The sequence below is a fragment of the Tenebrio molitor genome, chromosome 7, assembly GCF_963966145.1.
Source record: "Tenebrio molitor chromosome 7, icTenMoli1.1, whole genome shotgun sequence".
NCBI lineage: Eukaryota > Metazoa > Arthropoda > Insecta > Coleoptera > Tenebrionidae > Tenebrio > Tenebrio molitor.
Genome location: NC_091052.1, coordinates 12151615 through 12172948, shown reverse-complemented (window position 1 = coordinate 12172948; position 21334 = coordinate 12151615). Strand labels below are relative to the sequence as shown.

General features: G+C 46.1%; 1 protein-coding gene across 5 annotated transcripts in view; it reads left to right on the top strand.

The window, feature by feature from the left end:
• The window catches only part of LOC138134893 (transducin-like enhancer protein 4), a 67550-nt gene extending 46550 nt beyond the window's left edge, over positions 1 to 21000 (top strand). For 4 of the 5 annotated variants that reach the window (XM_069053481.1, XM_069053482.1, XM_069053483.1 and 1 more), the window contains exons 7-13: positions 1983 to 2008; positions 16280 to 16393; positions 18118 to 18463; positions 18529 to 18706; positions 18779 to 19028; positions 19087 to 19710; positions 19773 to 21000. In XM_069053481.1, the coding sequence (XP_068909582.1) occupies positions 1983 to 2008; positions 16280 to 16393; positions 18118 to 18463; positions 18529 to 18706; positions 18779 to 19028; positions 19087 to 19710; positions 19773 to 19880 (1646 nt within the window). In that variant the 3' untranslated portion in view covers positions 19881 to 21000. The remainder of the gene's footprint in view (positions 1 to 1982; positions 2009 to 16279; positions 16394 to 18117; positions 18464 to 18528; positions 18707 to 18778; positions 19029 to 19086; positions 19711 to 19772) is intronic. The other variant, XM_069053480.1, reaches the window with a different exon arrangement.
• The last annotated feature ends 334 nt before the right edge of the window (positions 21001 to 21334 follow it).

Here is a 21334-nt window from a genome sequence, read left to right as displayed (position 1 = left end):
GACCGAAAAGGAAGCCGTGCGGTTAAACCCGACCCATCCGGTTTCCAAATTTAATAAATAGGATTCGAAGCGAGACAGGGGAAACTTTACGAATTTACATTTCGAGGGATTTCCTTTCTCCGTCCCGCCGAGATCAAAGAATCTGATAAGTCATCGGGCATACGGAGCTCGCACGGAAGTAATTTATTTGCATCGAAAGGCGCCGCCGCCGTATTACGAACGAACGTTTGTTTGTGCACGGTAGTCAGGCCGGAGTCGTCCTCCATTACCGCCGACACTCGGCCGGCTTCTTCGGTTCTTTTTCGCTTCGAGAGCGAGAGGGACGAACGTCGACGGTGAATCCGTTTTTATTAAGGACGCGGGGGTGGTTCTGCCGCAGATCTCGGCGAGTCCCATTCAATCTTCGCCTTGCGGCCCGAACGGCGGCGCAAAGACTCTCTAAGCTACGAACAAGCAGATTGCGAGGGGGCTGTCTTCGTCTTTCGTTCGTTCGTTCACCACCGATATCGGGACACTCACTCGTCGTCTTTCGGGTGGCACTTTTTCCCTCGCCGATCGAAGATCGTAACGACTCTCGATAGAAACGAAATAAATAATCAATTTCGACCGATTCACGGCCATCCATTTTGTCGACAACGGCAGCAGTTTTCTCGGTTTTCGAGTTTTCCGTTCGCGTAATAATGGATTGGCTCGGAGCGAGTTCAGTAATTCGGAAGCGGAATCGTCCTTGTAAACGAAATCCTTTATTTGAAAGTTTTATGGGTCTTCCTTATCTAAATTGTCGGGATCGGTGTTTATCGTCCACATATCCCCGCGACCGTTAGCGTTTTACAGTGACGATAAAATCGGATGATCTCGGCGATACACTCTTCATCCCCTTCGAGATGGTGGTGGTGACGGTGGCGGCAGCAGCGTCGGTGATGGAGAAAGGAAAAAATGTCGTCGTCGTCGGGGATGCAACGCGTCTCGATCGAGCCATAAACGATGTGGTGGAAGCAAGCAAGCGAAAAGAGATCTCCCGGTGTTGTCATGCCAACCAGATATTGTAAGGAGCGTCTCATTCCGCCCCGATGCACCGCTTTCGAAGAATAATCATGAAATGCGAGGGTGCAGACGTACACCTTATTTTCCTTCGCCCGTATATAAAGACGGGTTCGCGTTCGCTCGCATAGATTTGCCAGGCGTAACCGGCTCCTAATTGAGAATTAAGTTACGCCAGCTCCGTAACTGCAGAACTACTAATTAATTTGGATTGTGACTTGGGAGCTTTGTTTTAATCTACATCTTCATTATGGCAGGTGCAACTCTTGCAATAAGATGTTTGCCTAATCTTGTTGATGTTTTATTCTCTAATAAAGTTAAGAGCTTGTCAACGGCAGCAGCCTCTTGCTTGCTCACCTCTTTATCTTCGCGGATGCATTGTTCGCTCGACTAATTACGAGAGTCGAGTGCACCCTTTGATGTCGAAACGTGGCCGGCCACCTGGAGGAAGACGCGCTCCCCGTCGCTCCGACCCTCTCCCCCTTTTGCCTCCGGGCGCTTTCAATTTTTTTTTTTGTGTTGGTGAAAAAAATCGCAAAATCCCCCATCACGTGCGATTCATAATGGATGATCGCACAATAAACAAAGCGATATTAAAGAGTCTTTACGAGCCCCGAAAGAGTGCACATCGAGCACTTAGCTTTATTTATTATTCATGATCCGGAGCTTGATGCATTTTAATTTGTAAAGTTTTCCCGGCGTCTATTTTCGCCGCATCCGCAGCGCGCAAATAAAAAGTATCTCTCGTGCATTTTCCATGTCACGTACTTTTTGTACAAATCACAAAAGCATAGATCCCGACAAGCTCACAGATGCACCACGCTATAAAAACACCGACACGTTCTGTACATTTTATCTCAATTGTTTTCGTCTCGATTGTTCCATGTTGCTGCCGATTGGCCGGTGCTTGCCGTTGGATGCTGTTGCCATGGATCCTGCAGGTATCAACTCCGCGGAAGAGCGTCACGTGAGTACCAATTGAATACGTAATTTCATTATATTACGCTTTTTGCGCTGTGCTTTTTTGCATTATACAGACATCTCGGAGCGAGCGAGCGCTACGGTTTTTATTCGTTTGTTTATTTATATTTTTTCCTCGTACCAGAATTGCCGACCGCCATTTTACGGCCGCCATTTTTATTGCACGATAAAAGCGGCCGGGACGTCGTAATCAGCCCGTAGGTCTTTTTTACCGGACGATTTAAATTAGGACCGCAACAAGTTTTTACAGATTCGTATTTTTTTTTACGCGCCCACTATTACCCGAAAGATTGATGAATGGCTGATTGACGGAGAGAAGGACGAATGGCTGAATGAATGCCACCTAACCTCAAATTTGTTATAATCGATCGGAGGGAATTTTAATTTTCAAACGTGACGGTATGAAATTTTTAATTAACGTGTCGTTATTCGTTTGACAAATTAATTTATTATTCAAGATTTAGTGAATTAAAAAAAATACCCGTGAGATCTAAGTAACACTCTTTATTGGATGTTCCACCGCTATCGTAATCTTCTTGAATGACTGGGGGCTTAATCTTGGAAGCGCGTTCGCTTGTAATCCCGACAGTGATTTGTCACCCCTTATTGAAGTATCCCCCAGTTTCTACCCTCGAGACTTGCATGATCGGTGACACTCTCGATTGACTTGAAACAATTTACCGAACTACCGCTCAGTCCTCGGTTATCATTTCCTGTTCGCGTTTTGCCATTCGCTACTTTATTCTCTGTAGATTTTTTTTTCGAGAATCTAAAATCAAATGGATTTTTTTCCGTCGCGGAAATTGAGAGAGGAAGAGAAAGAGAGAGAAAGGGACACGTATTGATCTGGTCGTGATGGATCCTTTACTTTTTTATGAAAGGCAAGGTTTAAACTCGACAGATCTCTCTGTTGTATTCGAAAAGAGAAGGTGGAGACGACGGTAGCTAAGAGATGCTTCAATATTTACACTGGTTTGAAACTATTATGTACACAAAGGCTATCCCGAATTCGGGATCAAATTAGCCCTCGGAGGGTTGGACAAGTGACAGATCGTAATATCCCCTTTCCGCGCCGACCCTCGAGCGGCGGTCGACACGTGCAATCACACCCTTGGATCTCGATTACAACATTAACAACCCCAAGGCATGACTGCCCCACACTCCCCTACAGCTGTCGTCCTACGTGTTTCGTCTCCCCCTTTTAGTGCGACCTCGTCACCCGGAGCACTCTTTCGGCGTCGTTTGTTCCCCTTTCTCATATTGTTAAAGTGAATAAGGCCATCGAAGTTTTACGATGATTCCCATAGTATCAATATACCCGGAGACATATTGCCGTTTTTATATTTTAGTTTATTCGGGCCGCAGGACTGCTTTATAGTTCATTATGTTCGTGTCAGTGAAGGATGCGAGAACGGTTATTGATTGACTTTTTATTTGCCACATCGAGATCACGGGGGATCATCGATGGCTCGTTTTGCCCTTAATGGGATGCGGATTGAGGGATTAATGCCGCCGCGCCGCGTTTTGATCCGGGGCGATTTTTCCCCCCGCTCGGGGAACGACCAGATATCTGCGTAATATGCATTCCGTTCGCATGCGAATCCGACCCGAACGATTTCCGCACAGACGACGTATACATATTACATACATCTGTATGCTAAAACAAACCAATCTCGAGGCAACAAGCTACCGCCATCCGCGGCAGTTCGCCGCCACCGCACCCGACGACTCCCTCCGCCGGGATCTCGAAGGATCAGAGAAGGAGGACCGAGTCGGATGTTTGCTCGCACAATTATTAACATCCCCCGTCTGCCGGCGGGCGGATTTGTCTACGCGGAGTCGAGCGCTGGTGTCTTGTTTCTCCCCCAAACCGCAACTCGACCGCGGCGCTACACAAGTTTACATCGCAACCGCAGCTAGGGTTGAGCGCTGCGGTCGGGGGCGCGCTATCCGTTCATTGCACTCGTGTACGCCGCCGCTCGCGGCGGAATTTACACGGCACATTACGCCGTTCGCGGGGCGGAGATCCGCGACGGCGGCGGCGTCCGATCCTCCGTCGACACGCTAGCGTGCCTCGGGGGTCGGGGGTGGTGGCACGGTCGTTTTTCGCGTCTAATTGGTCGGCACTCGATATTTGTACCCCGTTGTTAAAATTCAGTTTGGTCGGCGAGATATTTGTGCATCCGAGAGCAAAATGCCGGATGTTTTCGTGAAGGGTGGAAGGAGACGAGGGTGAGAAAATGGGGGTCGTAAGGGTTTAGAGACGTCTTGTGCAGCCGCGAGCACAGTAGAATGTAATTAAAGCGGCACCACTCTCTCGAGGAAGTCACACATTTAATTAACCCGAGTTGGCGCGTAATCGCGATGTTAATGGAGACGAATATTTAATTGCATCGTTATTGCTCTTGATGGATTTCTTGACTATCGATTTTCGATAACACGACCGAGACAACGGCAGAGGTTTTCCGACGGACTCTTAAATTAATTTCTGACGTCGGATCGGAAGGTATCACGTTCGATCACCTGGCGTTTGTCGAAATCTTGACGGGACGCTGACCCCCACCCCCACGACAACGCCAAAACGCGACAACAAAAACGTGAACGAGTGTTTTTTTTTTATTATTATTACCAAGTGGCACTCTAAAGAGTTCTCAATTAATTTTAAATCGAATCAATCTTTTTCTCTCTTTCAAAAATACGTCGACTTTTCTCTCGAGGGATTATTTGTAAGCACCAGTTTTTATTAAAATCCTGACGTTTAATTTGAACATCTGACATTGGAAAAGATGCCGTTTTATCTTTTACTACGTTGGGAATGAAATTATCAAGAACATTGAGAAAAATAACAACAACAGAAAATAGTCCTTTACGCAAAAGGCTTTTTTTACACGCACGAGGTACGTGGAAAAAAGTGCTTGAGACACAATTTGGGCACGCAGTTTTCCGCGACATCATCGTAAAATAAATTAATTACGAAAATGAAACTTCAAAATATGCGTAGGTCGCCAGCTAAAAGTAAAATACATTTCATTCATATTTTCCAAAAATTCAATTTGTATTTTCATTATTTCTGTAGTAAATCAAGCAAAATTTAGTCAAGTGTAGGTGTATTAAAGAGTGAAATAAAATTCTCCAGATAAAATATTTAATATGTTGAAATAAATAAGTCGACGGTCAAAACTCTTAAAAGCTTACTAAATAACAAGTGTCCAATTGACATGTTCATCAAGTTGGCTTTGACTTTATTTTTTCAAAGACAACAACATTGTAAATAAAATTGGTTAGACAAAGATAGCGACAAAGATTAAAGCCAATTTGATGAACTTTTCAATTGAACACGTGTTATTTATATTTACTGACAAGTTCTTAAGCTTGTTTGACACGATGCTAAATTTTGTAGAAAATTTGTTAGAAAATGAGAGAGACCCTCGATCAGGACCAATGAACGATCAAGATCATAGTCTGTCTTTGTCAGATCCTGATCGTTCATTGGTCCTCTCTCATTTTCTAACAAATTTTCTACAAAATTTAGCATTGTGTCAAACAGGCTTTAAAGTAACACGGAAAAAGTTACATGTTACTTCCAGTTCTTCGTAGGGATCGTTTTTTTAACTTTATACATAAAGTTGACTCAAGTTGCAAAAAATCACTTGTCATTTGCAACAGCATTTTTTCAGTATTTTTGAACCAAATACAGGCACAAAGGGACCAGAAAATCATAGTTTGGATTGAATATTTTCCATATAAGTACAGTTTTAAAGTAATTTCAAATGACTTATGCCATAAAAGTGCTGTTGTAAAGGCAGAGTGTTTTTTTGCGACTTGAATCAACTTTACGTATATCTAGTACCAACCTTCAGCGATCATAGAGTGGTTCCATACGGTTTAAAAAATATATCGGTTTTAATCTACAAAATATCACAGACTGCCTTCAAGAAAACTTTTTCCCTTTAAAATATTTTTTGAATTTTGGAAGTGCTAAATTCGGCTAATCTCGGGGACGGTCGATCAATTCATCTTTTTTTTTTTTGTCCCCCAAGAAGAGAAAGAACAACTTACGGCGACGTTTCTTCACAATTGTTTCACTAAGCTTAATATAATGAAGAGTAGTACACCCATGTCACAATATTTCCTTGTTCTAAGTAACATCTGTCATGTCAACGAGAAACGTTCTAAAATAAAAATAAAAAAAAAAGTTAGGTTAGGGGGACCCTCGGGGCACTCTTCTGTGGATTCGTGAGTCGGATGCGAAACTGGCCTTAACATTTTACAGTCGACGGAGTCGAACGTCATGCCCGGTGACGTCACACACGGGAAATGACGAGCGTCGATCGCCGCGCGGGGAACGATCCGTAAATCGTCCGGAATAAGGTGAAGCCCGGGCATTTTTTATTAATTGGCGCGATCAGCAGGGATAAATACGTGTGGGGCGTCTATCGATTAAATTCGGTCGGTGTTGGTTTTGGCGTGGCGCAGCCAATTCGAAACCGCTTCCACCTGAAATATAAAACAATATCGAAACGGACGGTAAGCAATAAAATCCCCATCGCTGTTCGGTCAATTATACGCGCAGAATAATTAACGAATTTACAGAGAGATACCAGCGTAATAACATGTGGGCACGGAACGGTCAAATTGATTACCGCTTTTGTAGTCGATCAGTGTTTCCTGTCGGTCGGAGAAATTTATGAGCCGGTAAATTAGGACCGATGCGGCCGCATCAACATCTGTCCGCGTATCCCGCGTCGTGTTTACCGCCGCTCGCGTCCGACTTTTACACCGCAACATCAATCCGGGAATCCAGGTTCGGCGGCGAGGTGGGTGGGTGGCGGCGCGCACACAATAAAACGCCGCTTCCAGATAACGACGCCCCAATAATAAACTCCGGTACAAGTGGTGGAGACACGTTTAATCAGCACGCGACGCGACCGCACGAAACGGGAGAACGCGGGGTTGCGCGCCCGAGGAAGTGGCGGCGGTTCTCGCTCATTTACAAAACGACATTAACCGGGGGCGTGCGTGAGTGGACTTTTCCACTCGATAATTACACGCCGCGAACGTACACCATCATAAATAAAAGAAAACGGATAAATACGTAATGGATCGTCGGCTCGACCGCACGACAGCTTATTTGTATTAATTATTAATTCGGTTTGGTTAAGTAAACGCCTGTTTTATTTGTTTTCATTTCAATTATGGAATTATCGGTAATTGCACCGGTCGGACGCCGAACGAATAATTTACGGTCGTCGTCTCGTCCTTTGTAATTGTGCTGCATCGACGGCGGCGACGGTTATTAATAAACATCGACGGGGCGGATGCGGAGGAGATGCGGATGAAAGCTCAAAAACAAATAAGTTCGCTGTTTTCAGATGGACACTCTTTCAGAGGAGCGATCGCACCGCCTCCAGCATCGCCTTCCAACTGTTAATTGGACCAATTTAGAACCGTAATTACTGGCGGCAGTGGCGTCTTCTCCGGGTTCGGAACGGGGGGGCACTTGTTGAATTGGATGGACACTTTAAAGTTTCGCGCCGCTGTCTCGCGGTAAACATTAAATCGGAGGAAACGGGAAAATCGAAAAACGAAACGCGCGCGTCTTCCTTTCCAGTCGAAAATTTTATTTTTCATCTCACCAAACCGGATGGATTCTTTACAGTTCACATGTTTCGCGTTGTCGTCACTTTTAAACGCAGTAGCTAATTGGCTTCACAGCAAAGTGGTGGGTTAAAAAATGAGCGAGGACCCGGAGGAGGATGAGGATGGTGGTGGTAGATGGGAAGCGGACCGTGACGAAATGATGTAATGTGACGCACCGCAAAGTGGCATGAATACGACGATAAAACGGCGGTCGGTGTCGTCGTCGTCGTGCATCGTAAACGTCTTGAAGGAGTCGTCGTCGTCGTCGACGACGAGGACGACGAAAATCGAGACAATCGCATAAAGCAGAAGTGTCGGCCGCAGCGCAACCGCGAAAGCAACTACTCGCAGAGCGACTGTGAACAATTTACCCACTTTGCGAGTAGAAATTAGGACTGGGAAGTGCGACTCCTTTCATAAATTACACAATTACGGCGACGAGGGTGTGAACATCTCGAATGGGGTAAGGCAACGACACCCTCGAGGTGCAATTATACTCCAGATCCTTCAAACAACCCCCTTTACAAACCCATCTGGCTTCTGCGAACGCTCCGAAGACAAAAGGCCTCGTTACCGGCAAAAAATATTTTCTGGAATTCTAAACTCGAGAGCAGTTTTCTTAATTTAATTAAGGCTGAGTTATGGCAGCGCTCGCGAAGAAGAGGTTTCGCGAAATTTAATTTGGGTAACTTAGTATTGTCACAAGTTTAAATCGTATTCCCCCTCTTCTTCGCGACCGGGGTTAATTTGGTAATTCGCTGCGCGAATGCATTAGATTCTAAACTTTGAAATTCATTATTCATTTTACGTACAGCTTCTAATTTACATAAATGCGTTTCTTGCCTTAAATACGAATCGCAACACCGACGCCATAAATTTTTATTACCGCCGCCACGTTACGACGACGACTTTTTTTAAACGGACGACGACCAAAAACAGAATTAAGCGAGTCGAACGAAAACACGACCGAGCTCTCTCTATTTGTAAATTAAAAATCAACAAGGACGCGCGATTAGCGCTCCAGATGTGCACCACGTCGCCGACCGAAAAGACCAAATCGACAAATCTCCACCGGGATTTACTCCATCCGTCGCACCGATACCCATCAATAATTTTTTCAACTAATAGATGTTCCGTTCGAGGTGGCGAATCGGTTTGTTTTGTCTGCCAATATGCCCAACTCCTTCCCTCCCTCTCGGAGCCTTCTGTCCCTCCCGCGTTCGTCTTTAATCTTGAATTTCGTGCCATGTATAATTTATGGCGCATTCCGTTCCGGCTTCGGAGTGTCACTCTAGTCGACTCACCCTGTATAACATATTCATGTATGTATCACATGAGTGCACCCGACTAAGTCGTTCGACTTTGCGCCGAACATCAAATATTTACGCTTCGTTGGAGCGTTTATATTCCTATGAGATTTTTACTCGAAAATTTACGGATGATATAAAAACTCGGCCGTGTTATTACCTTTAAATATTTGGTATATCTTTATTTCCTCTCGAATGTGTTCGAGTTTTTCCCGCGATAAAATGTTTTATGTTTCCCCCAATTCGACATATGCGATAGTTTTAATGTGGCATTCGTTTTTACTGTGGCATTTCGTCGACTCTTCAACCATCCACATCCATCCGTCATGTTTTTCCCTCCAACTCTGAAAAATCGATTCGTGATCATTGTCGGCGGGAAATGTGGCGCTAATTGATTCGTTTAAACGGTGAACATTTCGCATTCAGATCGACCTGATTAGCGCACGTCGAATCGACCGGGGGAGGCTGGGGTGGCGGCACACGAAGCGAACAAAGAGCAGTAAAAACGCTTTTGCATTTCACGTGGGCGACAAAAAATCGCGACGCAAAGTTTGACACGTTCCGCGCGCCGTCAGCCAGACTGTGACTTGTCGCCGCCCCCGGGCGGATATCTGTTCGCGGGGACGTCACATTCTGTCCGAGCTGTCGTCGTGCATGCGTGTGTGTGCCCGGGTGGGTACAAAATGAAAAAGCGGGTTGACTCTTTTCAAAAGATCCTTTGATCATTCGTACTCCGAACGCGGTAAATAGGACGTAGTTCGCGCTTCGGCACGTAGGAGGCGTCAAAGACGCGCCACTCGCGTCGACGGCGCGTCACTCGCCCTCTGGTGGCGTTCGCGCCGACGACCGCTTTGTGAACACCGGAATTCTGAAGGTTCACTCGTGCTCCGGCGATAATCCAATATCCTCCCGGTTCTTTTGAGCTTTTATAACGAGCCCGAATTGCGGAAAATATTCAACGTTATTATGTTCTGTTGCGAGAACCTCCCGGCTCCGAGCAAACGTCATTAATACGCTCGATTCGCGACAAATAAAATTCACCCCTTCGCTTAATTCCGAAGCGAATTTCCCAAATGATTCGATGACGTCGTCGTTCTTATTATTATTATCATCATTTCTGGTTGGCGTTCGGCCAAGTGCAATTTTTATGAACCGCGCTATCTGGATGCAACGGGATTTGGGAACGTTGCCAGCGGTGCACGTCGCCGGGATCACGACGGAAAACGTTTGTGTTTTCTTTATAAATAAGCTCATTACACGATTGAAATTTCGAATTGTTCATGCTAAGGTCCGGCAGAGTGTTCGTCCGGATTTACGAGTCGAGATTGGAAATTTGTGGCGAATCAGGTCCGGAAAAAATTCGAACGTCGTACCTAATCTGTAAATAATGAAGTGTAGCGTGTCGGCCGTAATTTATGGTCCGCAAGAATATTAACCATTATCTTTCGGGGACTTCCATTAATTGAAAATAGATAAGCATCATCTCATAAATTATGCTCAAATTGTTACGTGTAAGTTAAAAGTGTTGCGAGTTAATTATACCGAACGGCCGAAACGTAAACGCGCATTCCCGAAACTGATGAACGATAATGGATAGTTTCGTTACCTCCCTTTGATAATTATTTACATTTTTATCTCGTCGATCGATCGCTCGTGCAAGACGACCTTCCTTTTTACGTTTTTCCGGAGTCGGTCGTCCCCATTAGAGAGCAGTTAATAGTAGTCGGAGACACCGCGAGTCAATATTAATTATTCAATGATCTCAAATTGAAAACTGATTTGCGCTAGCGAGGGTTGTGTTTATGCGGTGCGCCCGATCTCTTAATCTCTCTCAATTACCCCCGGCGAGTTCCGCCGCTTCCAGCTATCTCATCTCCTTGTTTCTCACCCCGGGGCGCTCCACGCTTCCACAACACCCCCAATTAAAACTTGTTCTCTACCAGCTTACCGCTTCGTTCGCAAACGTGTGCGGCGGTTCGATTTTTTTTCCTCCCCGGTGTTGGAGGGACGTCACGAGTAAACAAAGGGATTCGAATAAGTGGAACGGTTTTTTTCGCGGTCGGCGGCGGCGATGACCGTCGGAGTTCTATTGGGTCGAGCTCCGATAGAAACGGTTTTGCCTTTCAAGATTGCGGGGCAATTCGGATCGGGGGCGGATTTGAATATTGTAATTTTTTTTGGAGGGGTGGGTTCTCGCTCCCGAACGTGTTTATGATGGGGGGCAAATCGGAGCGCGCCGCAAAAACACGTATCCATGAATGCTAACGTTCTGAAACGTGCGTCGGCAAAACACCGACCGCCGCTACGATCCGACGAGAGCATTATTAGTTATTACAAGGGGACAAGCTGCACCATTAAGCAACATATTGTCCATTATGGGGCATAACGTTTACGGTATAAGCATGGAGAGTCACTTAGGGATGATTCACATCCGAGAGTGCTTTCTCTCACCCTTCCCTGTCATCCGCTCGTTGCTAATGTTCTATTGTGTCGCGTTCGCATGTGGCGTGTTGTTACGCCAATAAAATTCTTCATAAAAAGAAATTACGGTTGCATCCATCGACTTTTTCCTCTTTTTTACCGTTCGTAATGAAACGATTCAAACGGCGGGGACGCTCTAATTTTCTTTTTGCCGTCGCGATCCGGAGTCTCTAATAAAACGAATAATTTTAATTTTCTCCTTCTGGGAGAGCGACGGAGGCGGCGAAATCCGCACGATCCCGCCTCCGCGGAGGATTAAAATCGCACCTTTTTATCATCGCTAGTTGTGTAATATTTTTTCATTCCCCCTGTCCGTATCTAATCCATTTAGCGTCCCCATCCACCCTTGCCGGCTGTCAGCCACGCTTAATGCCGCGCTTTATTTCCATCCGACAAACCCCACAGCAGCGGTAAATAAAGAACGAACCAACCTTAGACACGGTCTCGATGCCGGGGCCGCACTTTCAATTTAGAAAATTGAAGCGCCACATGTTTTCACCGTGGGATCGGGGGCGGGGGTCGGTTTTGTTTTTTTTTTTTTTAATCGGTCGTCGTCGTCTTTCGGGGGGGTCGGTCGGAACCGATACGAGACGGACCCCCGTAATGGGTTTCGGGAGGTGGCGCATTAAAGATGATAAATATTTAATATAAGAGCGGTTGCGCGTCGAGCTCTTCTCGCCAGATATTTTTTTAATTAATTGGTGGCGCACGGGTTCGAGGTGGATGAGAGAATGTCGCTCGCCCCCACCTAATTTATCTTAATACGATTTCGGCCTCCTCAATTTCAGGCAGGAAAGTTGCTCGTACTAAATTAGAACGAATGGCATCCATTCAAACGCACCGTCTGAAGTAATCGAGTCGTCCCTGAAAAATCGCGCCAGCTTTCGGCCCCTAATCAATTTAGGGGCCGCGGAAAAACTAGCACATTCTTCTGCCAGGGGCAGACCGCCGCCGTAAAGTGACGTTCTCTAATCTATTGTTAAATCCGGGCCGCTTCCGACCCTTTTATATTGTGTGTGTGTGTGTTCTGCGTCCTCCCCGTATTAAGCGCCGTTTCGAATCACGAAAACCTTTTGTGCGGTCGAGCGAAACTACACTTTATATTCCCCGACTGTTTCTGATTCGATTATTGTTTTGACTTCTAAAATGTTTTATGAGACCGAGTCGGCCGTCCGGATTTCGCCTTTCTCGTCGGTCGACATTAATTTTCGTTTTTTGTTTTCGCCCGGCTCGGCGCTCAATTAATTCCCTAAACTAAACACATCCGCCAGTTCCGAGCCTGCCGCTGACACGGCCGAGTGTCTGCCCCCGCCGCCGCCACCGCCGACAACGACAAAAATCTACCCGCCGACCTAGCGTAATTAGACGGACGACCGCTCCGACGGCTCACCCTCCGGTTGGTCTTTTCCCCTCGAATCTCGACAAAAAAAAGACCAAGAGCGCGCCGAGTGTCTCTCCAAAACGGTCCGCAGTGGATCGGATTAATTAATTAATTAATTTATTTCGTTTTGGAAAAATCGCTCTTCGAGCGGAGAGGAGAGCCCCATCTGGGCAATTAGCCTCGTCGGACGTGCCGTTTGCGGCTTTCGTTTGGCCGCGAGGTGCGGGCATCGAATTAGGCCCTTCGAAAGTTTTCCGTAGATAAAACGGCAGTCGTTCGGTCCGCCATATACCGTGATAATGTGAAGGGTGCGGGAAAAAGAAAGGGACCCTCGAGCGCGGCAGGAGATTTGTGGCAGTTTTATTTTCTCGAGAGAGCGAACAGGATGGCACTACAAACAATAAAGTCCACGTTATTATATGTGCCTCGCATTTGAATGGCCCCTATTGTACGGCCACGGCGATAAAGTTAGCTTTCCTCGTTCGTCGTGCACTTTACTAGTTTAGCGCCCCGTTACGGATTCCTCGTCATATTTGGAGAAAGTTTCCGCGTTCGGACCACATCTTCACGCGCACAAGTCCGATTCAGTTTTGGATAAATAAAACGCGGACGAATTCCCGGAGCGCGCCACCCGTTTTCGAACGACGTCCGCGATTGCCGCTCGAATTTCCAGGCTCGTTTTTATCTGATTTCCTCGGGTATGCGGAAAGTCGGCGGTCTAAAAGTTATAACAAAATATTTACATTGTAGACGATACGCTTTCGGTGTATCTTCGTACAAAAAGTGAAAGATTGCGTTCGGGGAGATTTACAATGTACGTAGGACGTAAAATAAAAATGCAAAAATAACCTGTACTTACCTACCCACGTACCTGTTTCGGGCGACGTTCTTCCGACACCGTTTCGTGTACGTCTTGCGGCGTACGTATGCAGAAATATGAAAGTATGTTTTATGTTTTTAGCAAAGCCATAAACATAGCTACCGCCTTTGACGGTTTACGACCGGGGTATCTTTATCTATTAAACATTTTCAGCCGGGCGGAGGACAATGAGTTTCACATTTTACGGCGCGGTCTTTTCACGTCGCTTTTCCCAGGAAATTGAGCTATCTGTGTAACGTGCAATATTGTGTCCGGAATAAAAACCGGAGAAAATTGCAAATTGTTCCGCCGATCCTCGTCAAATTAACTGGCGGTTTAAACCCCGTCACCGCCGAGTCGGTGTATGTGTGTGTGTGTGTGTGTGTTTTAAGTGTGGCGGCGCCATCCGCACTCGATCCGACACCAGGAAGGATGGATAGATGGCGCCAGCGTATTCGACTCACCGGTCTCGGAACGGGGGGCACGCAATCGACAATATTTGTATGCATTAAAGCCGGTTTGACACCCTATCTTTCCGGTTCGACGGTCCGACCAAATCATTATTGCAGACGTGAAAACGGTTTGTTGGCAGCTGCGATTTACCAGGTACACAAACACACACACACACACTGCGCGACCGGGTTCGAACAGGTATAAATTGCGTTTGATAAACCTGTTCATTATGTGTTTGCTATAGTTTTAATCGAATTGATTTATTGCATTGTGATTTATGAATTCGCAAATGCAACGTTATAACCCGCCAGTACTCCAGTTCGGCCGGATTAATTAGCGACGTTTTGATCGTTCGATGCACGTCGAATTTCAGGAATTTGTTTACGGTCAACGGAACAATTACGGTGTCCTCGAGATGAATCGGTGGTTGTAACAACGGTTCTGTTACACTTAAGGCGTCGTCGAGAAGAAGATGGCGCCATTTCCTCGATAACGAATTGTCTCTTTAGTCGTCCTCGTCGAACGAAGGAATAAAATTTAATAGATACCGAGAAATGCATCTGGCACACGACGTAATGAGCACTCGCGCATATTAGTAGTTGCATCGGGAACGAGGACGAGACAATAGAAACGTTCGCGTTTTTGTTTTACGGGAGACGAGAGAGAATGGTAATGACGTAATTTGTTTGGAGAAGTAGAAAAATTGCGAGGAATTGAGGAAACGTAAAGAGAAATCTCCACGACGATCGCGCGGTCAGGCATCGATCATCTGCGGTGCAGCTCGACCGATTTGATAAAAACATCGTTTTTACAAATTGACGCTCGCGATGCCACATTAAATCGTCGATCGGGCGTGCACGCAGAGCGTAAATCTCTCCAGGAAATAAAACTACAAGTCCGGACGTTTGTATGCAAAAAGAACATCGGTAATGCAGGATGAACACATAATTTATAACCAACAGACGTTTTCGTATTCTCCGGCGATACTCGGCAATATATCTAGGGGTATTTACGGGGAGACGGCGGTACAGGTGACAGTTGAATGTTGTTACATAAAGCCGTCGGAAACGTGGTGCTCTTGCGGGAGAGGGTATAAAACTCCACGACAGGGGTGTAAAAGACCTCCCAAGATGCTCTCCATCCACGAGTGATGATGATGATGTCGTCGTCGTCGCTGCTAAACGTGCACACGTATTTACGTGTACCACCCCGACCTTCGAATTTGCGTTTTTAATCCGTAATAGATCCCCTCAACTACTCTTCTTCCTCCTTCTCCTACCGATTGTGCCGAGATCTCCGTGTTTCATTTTTTTTCCTTTGGCAATTACGAAGTTGGCGCCCCCATTACCCGCCGAAAGTTGTAGTTTTGTTCGCGAACAAATATTTGATGGTAACATATGCGGTGGATCCGGCACATTTCTCTTTTTTTCTCCTCTTCGGTTTTTCTTTTTCCGCGCCGGATTCAGACATCCCGGTGACAAAATACGTGTTTCGGTTCGGTATAGTTTCATTTCTCGACTCGGACAAATTCCCCAGGGGAAATAAAAGCTTCATCGACTCGAAGCTCGCAGGAGAAATTGCCCGGAACACACGGAGAGGGGTTGTAAAACTCCAAAGCTTCCATGACCTATTTCATCGCGACGGTCGCCTCATTTGCTGGATTATTAACAGTACATTCGCGACTCGAATTCCCGGTTACTTTAATGTCACGAGCTCCGCCGTCGTTTCATTAATTAATTAAATCGTTCGTTCTACTAATTTGTTTTTGATTGGCGTCTCTCCCGAATTAACTAACGACGACGTCCACGGTGTCGCAGTGTGGGCGCGCGCGCGTTCCACCAGTAAAAATGTAAAAATACGATGTACGAAGAGAGTCGCGTGCTCGAGGCCTCCTATCGCACTCGGACGGAATTCGATTACCGCTCGATCTTGACGAATCATATTTTATTCGCCGACAAACGATCGGATTCAAAGAGTTCTCGCGCGAACGACTCCGTTAAAACGTTCACTCGAAACTAACCCGGCGCATCCACCACGGTGACTTCATCGACTCGACCCTCGTCCGTATGATGCAAATCTGTCCCGCGATGACGGTCAAACGTTCAATTAATTCGATTAATTTTATTAATTTTCTAGAGAAACTCGATATCTCCGGCCGAAAGAGAAAAGTACAGGCCACGAACGCCCCAAGAGAACGAACACAAGAAACCGAAGAAAGAGGAGAAAGACATGGGACACGTAAGTATTAAAGTACGTAGTTTCAATTTTAACATACTAATGCATTTTTATCCATCGCATCATTTTCACAATTAACCCGAAGTTGGCGACGGCAAATCTATTTTTGCGCGATGCAATTCGCAGCTCGAGACGTAAACATGCGACGCAATAAGCGAACGTGAGCCGCTAAATGCATTCGATGTTTCATTAAAATGTAAAACGGCCACGGAAGACGTCGCCGCCGCCGATCGTCGTAGTCGTCTCTGCAAACAAGTATTTCAAGAAAGTACATCTCGAAATTACAAAGCCACATGACCCAAATAACCGAATTGAAGTGCACGTTCTCGATGCATTCTCATCGCAAAATGGCGGCGTCGCGCTGTACGATTTGCCGTCACGTTTCGGCGGCGGTTGAATGGATAATTTTTTAAATTGATGTCGACTTGACGGTGCGAAGTTTGCTGAGCCAAAGACGATCGTTCGCCGGTATTATTTGGCGAAATATGAAAATAAAGAATTATTTACGACTTCATAAAGTGGATATATAAACGTCATTAAAATGTAAATGTTCACCGTCAAGGTTCCTACCGCGGAATTAATTACGATACCGACAGAAGACCAATCCATTCCGATTTTTTTTTACGGCCGCCCGATGCCCAAACCGTAAACTTTAGGTGAGAACAATTACATAAACCATTAACTTCGTTATTTACGACGGCGCGGCGCGGCGGTTCGGTTTCTTGTGCATTTGCAACGTGTCCGAAAAATGTAATCCGATTTTTTTCTCGCTTTTGCCAGGTGTTAATCTCGCGTAATCTCATAATCCGCCGCAATTTTTTCGCCGTCTCCGGAACGTTCGTTCGATGATTTACTGGATGTTTTGTGATTTCTTCTCATGATCTTGTCAAAAACGGACCGGGCGTGGAATTATTAATTATTTCAGCGAGAGGCATCATGATCATCATCATCATCAATCACGGTTAAGAAGAACGAGAGACGATTCTGTGTGGCGGGGTAATTCGAAAATTTTCTGGCAATTTCTTTAATCGCGTCTAATTATCAAAATGTCCGCAATCTGGAGTCGATCAGAACACAACGTAACTGTCTCGCGTAATCTCATAACGCTCGCCAGTAACTTTGGTGATTGTACGTGTAATCGGTTCGAAGCGAACGTTCTGTTCCATTTGAGACGGACGAAATTACCTTCAATTACGGCAATCTAAACACGTCGCCGAGACCGATCGGCCTGGGAAAAAATGAAACGAACGGATAAGCGACTCCGCGCGTACGTATCTCGGCGATTAATTTCCGATCGGTAATTAAAAGCGTGCTCGATCGTCGACTTTAAAATTAGCCGACAATTACTGGACGGTGCGCGGCGAGCGTTTCTCGTTTCTCGTTTCTCGTTTCCATATAATGGGCCGTTACGGTGTCCGTTTGATATCTTGATACCGCGCCACCGTTATAAATCCCACAGCCTCCATTTAACTTTTTGATCCCGGTGTATCGGACAAAAGTGTGCGGAATTCTTGGAAGTCGTCTAACAAGCTTTGCCGAACACCGTGCGCCGTGCTCGACATCCTCTCGCTGCGATAAACATGCTAAACTTATCCGCTCCGGCGACTAATTTACCGAGCCTGCGGGACGGCGTCCCTCGCACCTGTCTACCCACGTGGTGTACCATTCTTTCGTTTTTCATTTTCTTCGACCGTTCCAAAATCGCGACGATGCATACTATATGGCGGCGTGTTTTGCAGCATAGCGACGGCGAGAAGAGCGATCAGGATCTGGTGGTCGACGACGCCTCCGAGGATCCAGTCTCTCCGCCGAACGGCACAACCTCACCGAGAGAAAACGGCATCGACAAGCTTGTTCCGAAGAAGGAACACCCCGGCCCCCACAGTCCCCGTTCGGGGACGTCCAGTAACGCGTCCACGCCCTCCACGAAGAAGCTCGACGGTGACAAACCGTCGACTCCCATTTCCAAGTCGGTGACTCCGACGTCGGCCGCCGGATCGTCGTCGGGCGGCAGCGGCCTGAAGCCGGTGGTGAAGCCTCCGGCTCTCGGACAGTATCCGCCTTACCTGGCGGGAATGTCGAACGGTAAGCAGAAGAGAGACATCGCGAGATGGAAAGGTTTGATTCGTTCGTTTGTGGTTTCTTTGCAGGAGCGCCTCACGACCTGCAAGCGGCCGCGGCGGCAGGCGCCTACGGTGGCCTGCACAACAATCTCCCACCTGCCCTCAATAATTATCCGAGACCGCCTCTGCAAGTCGGCTACGATCCGCACTCGCAGATGAGGGCGCCGGTGGTCCCCGGCCTCGGGGGAATACCCGGTGGAAAGCCGTAAGTGTAGTTCGGAAGCTACTCTTCTTCGATAAATTGTTCGATCGATCATTTCTTCTTCTTCGTTTGCAGAGCTTATTCGTTCCACGTGAGCGCCGACGGCCAGATGCAGCCGGTTCCATTTCCTCCGGACGCCCTCATCGGTCCGGGGATTCCGCGTCACGCCAGACAGATAAACACCCTGAGCCACGGCGAGGTGGTCTGCGCCGTGACAATATCGAATCCGACCAAGTACGTCTACACCGGCGGTAAGGGATGCGTCAAGGTCTGGGACATTAGCCAGCCGGGCTCCAAGAGTCCCGTCTCTCAGCTGGACTGTCTGGTTGGTAGAACGCGACCTCCGGGTCTTCAGCCTCCTCAATCTTTTGGTTCCGTTGCAGCAACGTGACAATTACATAAGGTCCGTCAAGCTCCTTCCCGACGGACGGACGTTGATCGTGGGCGGAGAGGCCAGCAACCTGTCGATATGGGACCTGGCGAGCCCCACGCCCCGCATCAAGGCCGAACTGACGTCCAGTGCCCCGGCGTGTTACGCTCTGGCGATCAGCCCCGACTCGAAAGTGTGCTTCAGTTGTTGTTCGGACGGCAACATCGCAGTGTGGGACCTGCACAATCAGACCTTAGTGAGACAGTTCCAAGGACACACGGACGGTGCCTCTTGCATCGATATATCCGCCGACGGGACCAAGTTGTGGACCGGCGGTTTGGACAATACTGTCAGAAGTTGGGACTTGCGGGAGGGAAGGCAGTTGCAGCAGCACGACTTCAGCTCGCAGATATTCTCGCTGGGGTATTGTCCGACGGGTGAGTGGCTCGCCGTCGGCATGGAGAATTCCAACGTGGAAGTGCTCCACGCCACCAAGCCCGACAAGTACCAGTTGCATCTGCACGAGAGTTGCGTGTTGAGTCTGAGATTCGCCGCCTGCGGGAAGTGGTTCGTTTCGACGGGGAAGGACAATCTGTTGAACGCGTGGAGAACACCGTACGGTGCCAGCATATTCCAGGTATGTTGTTTGTTTTCTCCGTCCGACGTCCATCCTGATTGTTTTCATTTTGTGTGTTTCAGTCTAAAGAATCGTCGAGCGTGTTGAGTTGTGACATTTCGGCGGACGACAAGTACATCGTGACGGGATCGGGTGACAAGAAGGCGACGGTGTACGAGGTCATCTATTGAGGGAGTGGTGCAGAGTGAATCCGCTGAAAACGTGTTGTAGTTTAAATTGATGAAAAATGTGATAATTATGTGTAATAAACAATTTGCGTAACAAACTGTCACAACAAGATTAGTGATCTGATGTGAAATACTAGATTATAATGTTAGATTCGGTGATCTCCATGACAATTGAATAATAATAACGATGATGATGACGATGAGAAAAACCATGCTTTTATATTATGATTTAAGATTTAATGTAAATAATTATTCCTCGAGATGGATGGATGGACTCTTTGCAGCAGCGCCTACCTTGTTATAAATGATAAATAGAAATATGTTGTTGAATCGACCGCCGACCGCCAGGGTGGGTGAAGAAAGAACATGATTATGAATACTTAACGAGAATCAGACGAATTTTTATTTGTTTTTTTTTAATATGATTTTTTGTAAGAAGAATTTTGATTTCCGTTGTCGACATGTAAATAGCACTTATAAAAGCATTGTGCACATTGTTTTTATTTGTTATTTAATATGTAGCAAGAGCATGACTTGAAATGCAAAAACGAAACATGAACACAAATGTATATTATCTATATATTTGTAATTAATCCTAGTATCGATAATAAAATTTAAAAAGTATCTCAGTGTTGCCTACACAGATTTGCTCCAATTTTGCATGTGCAAAAAAACTTAGTACCTTTGTGTAAATTAATGTGTTTCGGTTCGTTTAGATAGCGTTTAATACATCTAAATTTATGTTAGACATTTGTAGATAATCGGAAATTTATATGATTGTTTTTTATTTTTTAATATTTAACATGCAATTGTTTAATACAGATCTTAATTTTAAAATATCTAGATATGAGACGAATAGGTGATGCTTTTACCTTCCGAACAAGATGCGTTGTTCGGTGGCGTGTACTAGATAACATCTTCAGATCAACATGTCCGCTGTGTATGTCGTCTCCGTGTGTTATTATGTACACGTCAGTTCGTGGTGTGTTCATTTACGATACAAACTTAACAATAGACCAAGTACATGAACTTTTCATACCTCAAACACAAGCTAACAATAGCCCAAACAAATGTATTTTTATCATACAATTGGAAATAAAACTTATGTTACTTGCATTTTAAATTTGTCTCTTTCTCTCTCGCTCTTTTCTCCGACAAACCGAACGAAACGAGAACGACGGAAATGACCAAAGGACACGCGCCGATAAACTTTTACCGATGCATTTAAATTAAACGTCCGCTCCTCGGATCGATAAAAAATTGATAGGGGACAAACATATCGTGTGACGTGGCTTCGTCGTCGATCGATTTTCGTTCCAGCGTAAAAATAAACAAATTTTATTCTATATCTGTTCCAAGTTTGAGCGAACGGCAAATATTTGTCGTGACACGACGGTGGACTCTGTCGTCCGGTAGCGTAATTTTCTGAACCACAAGGTATGTAGCGTAGGCACCAC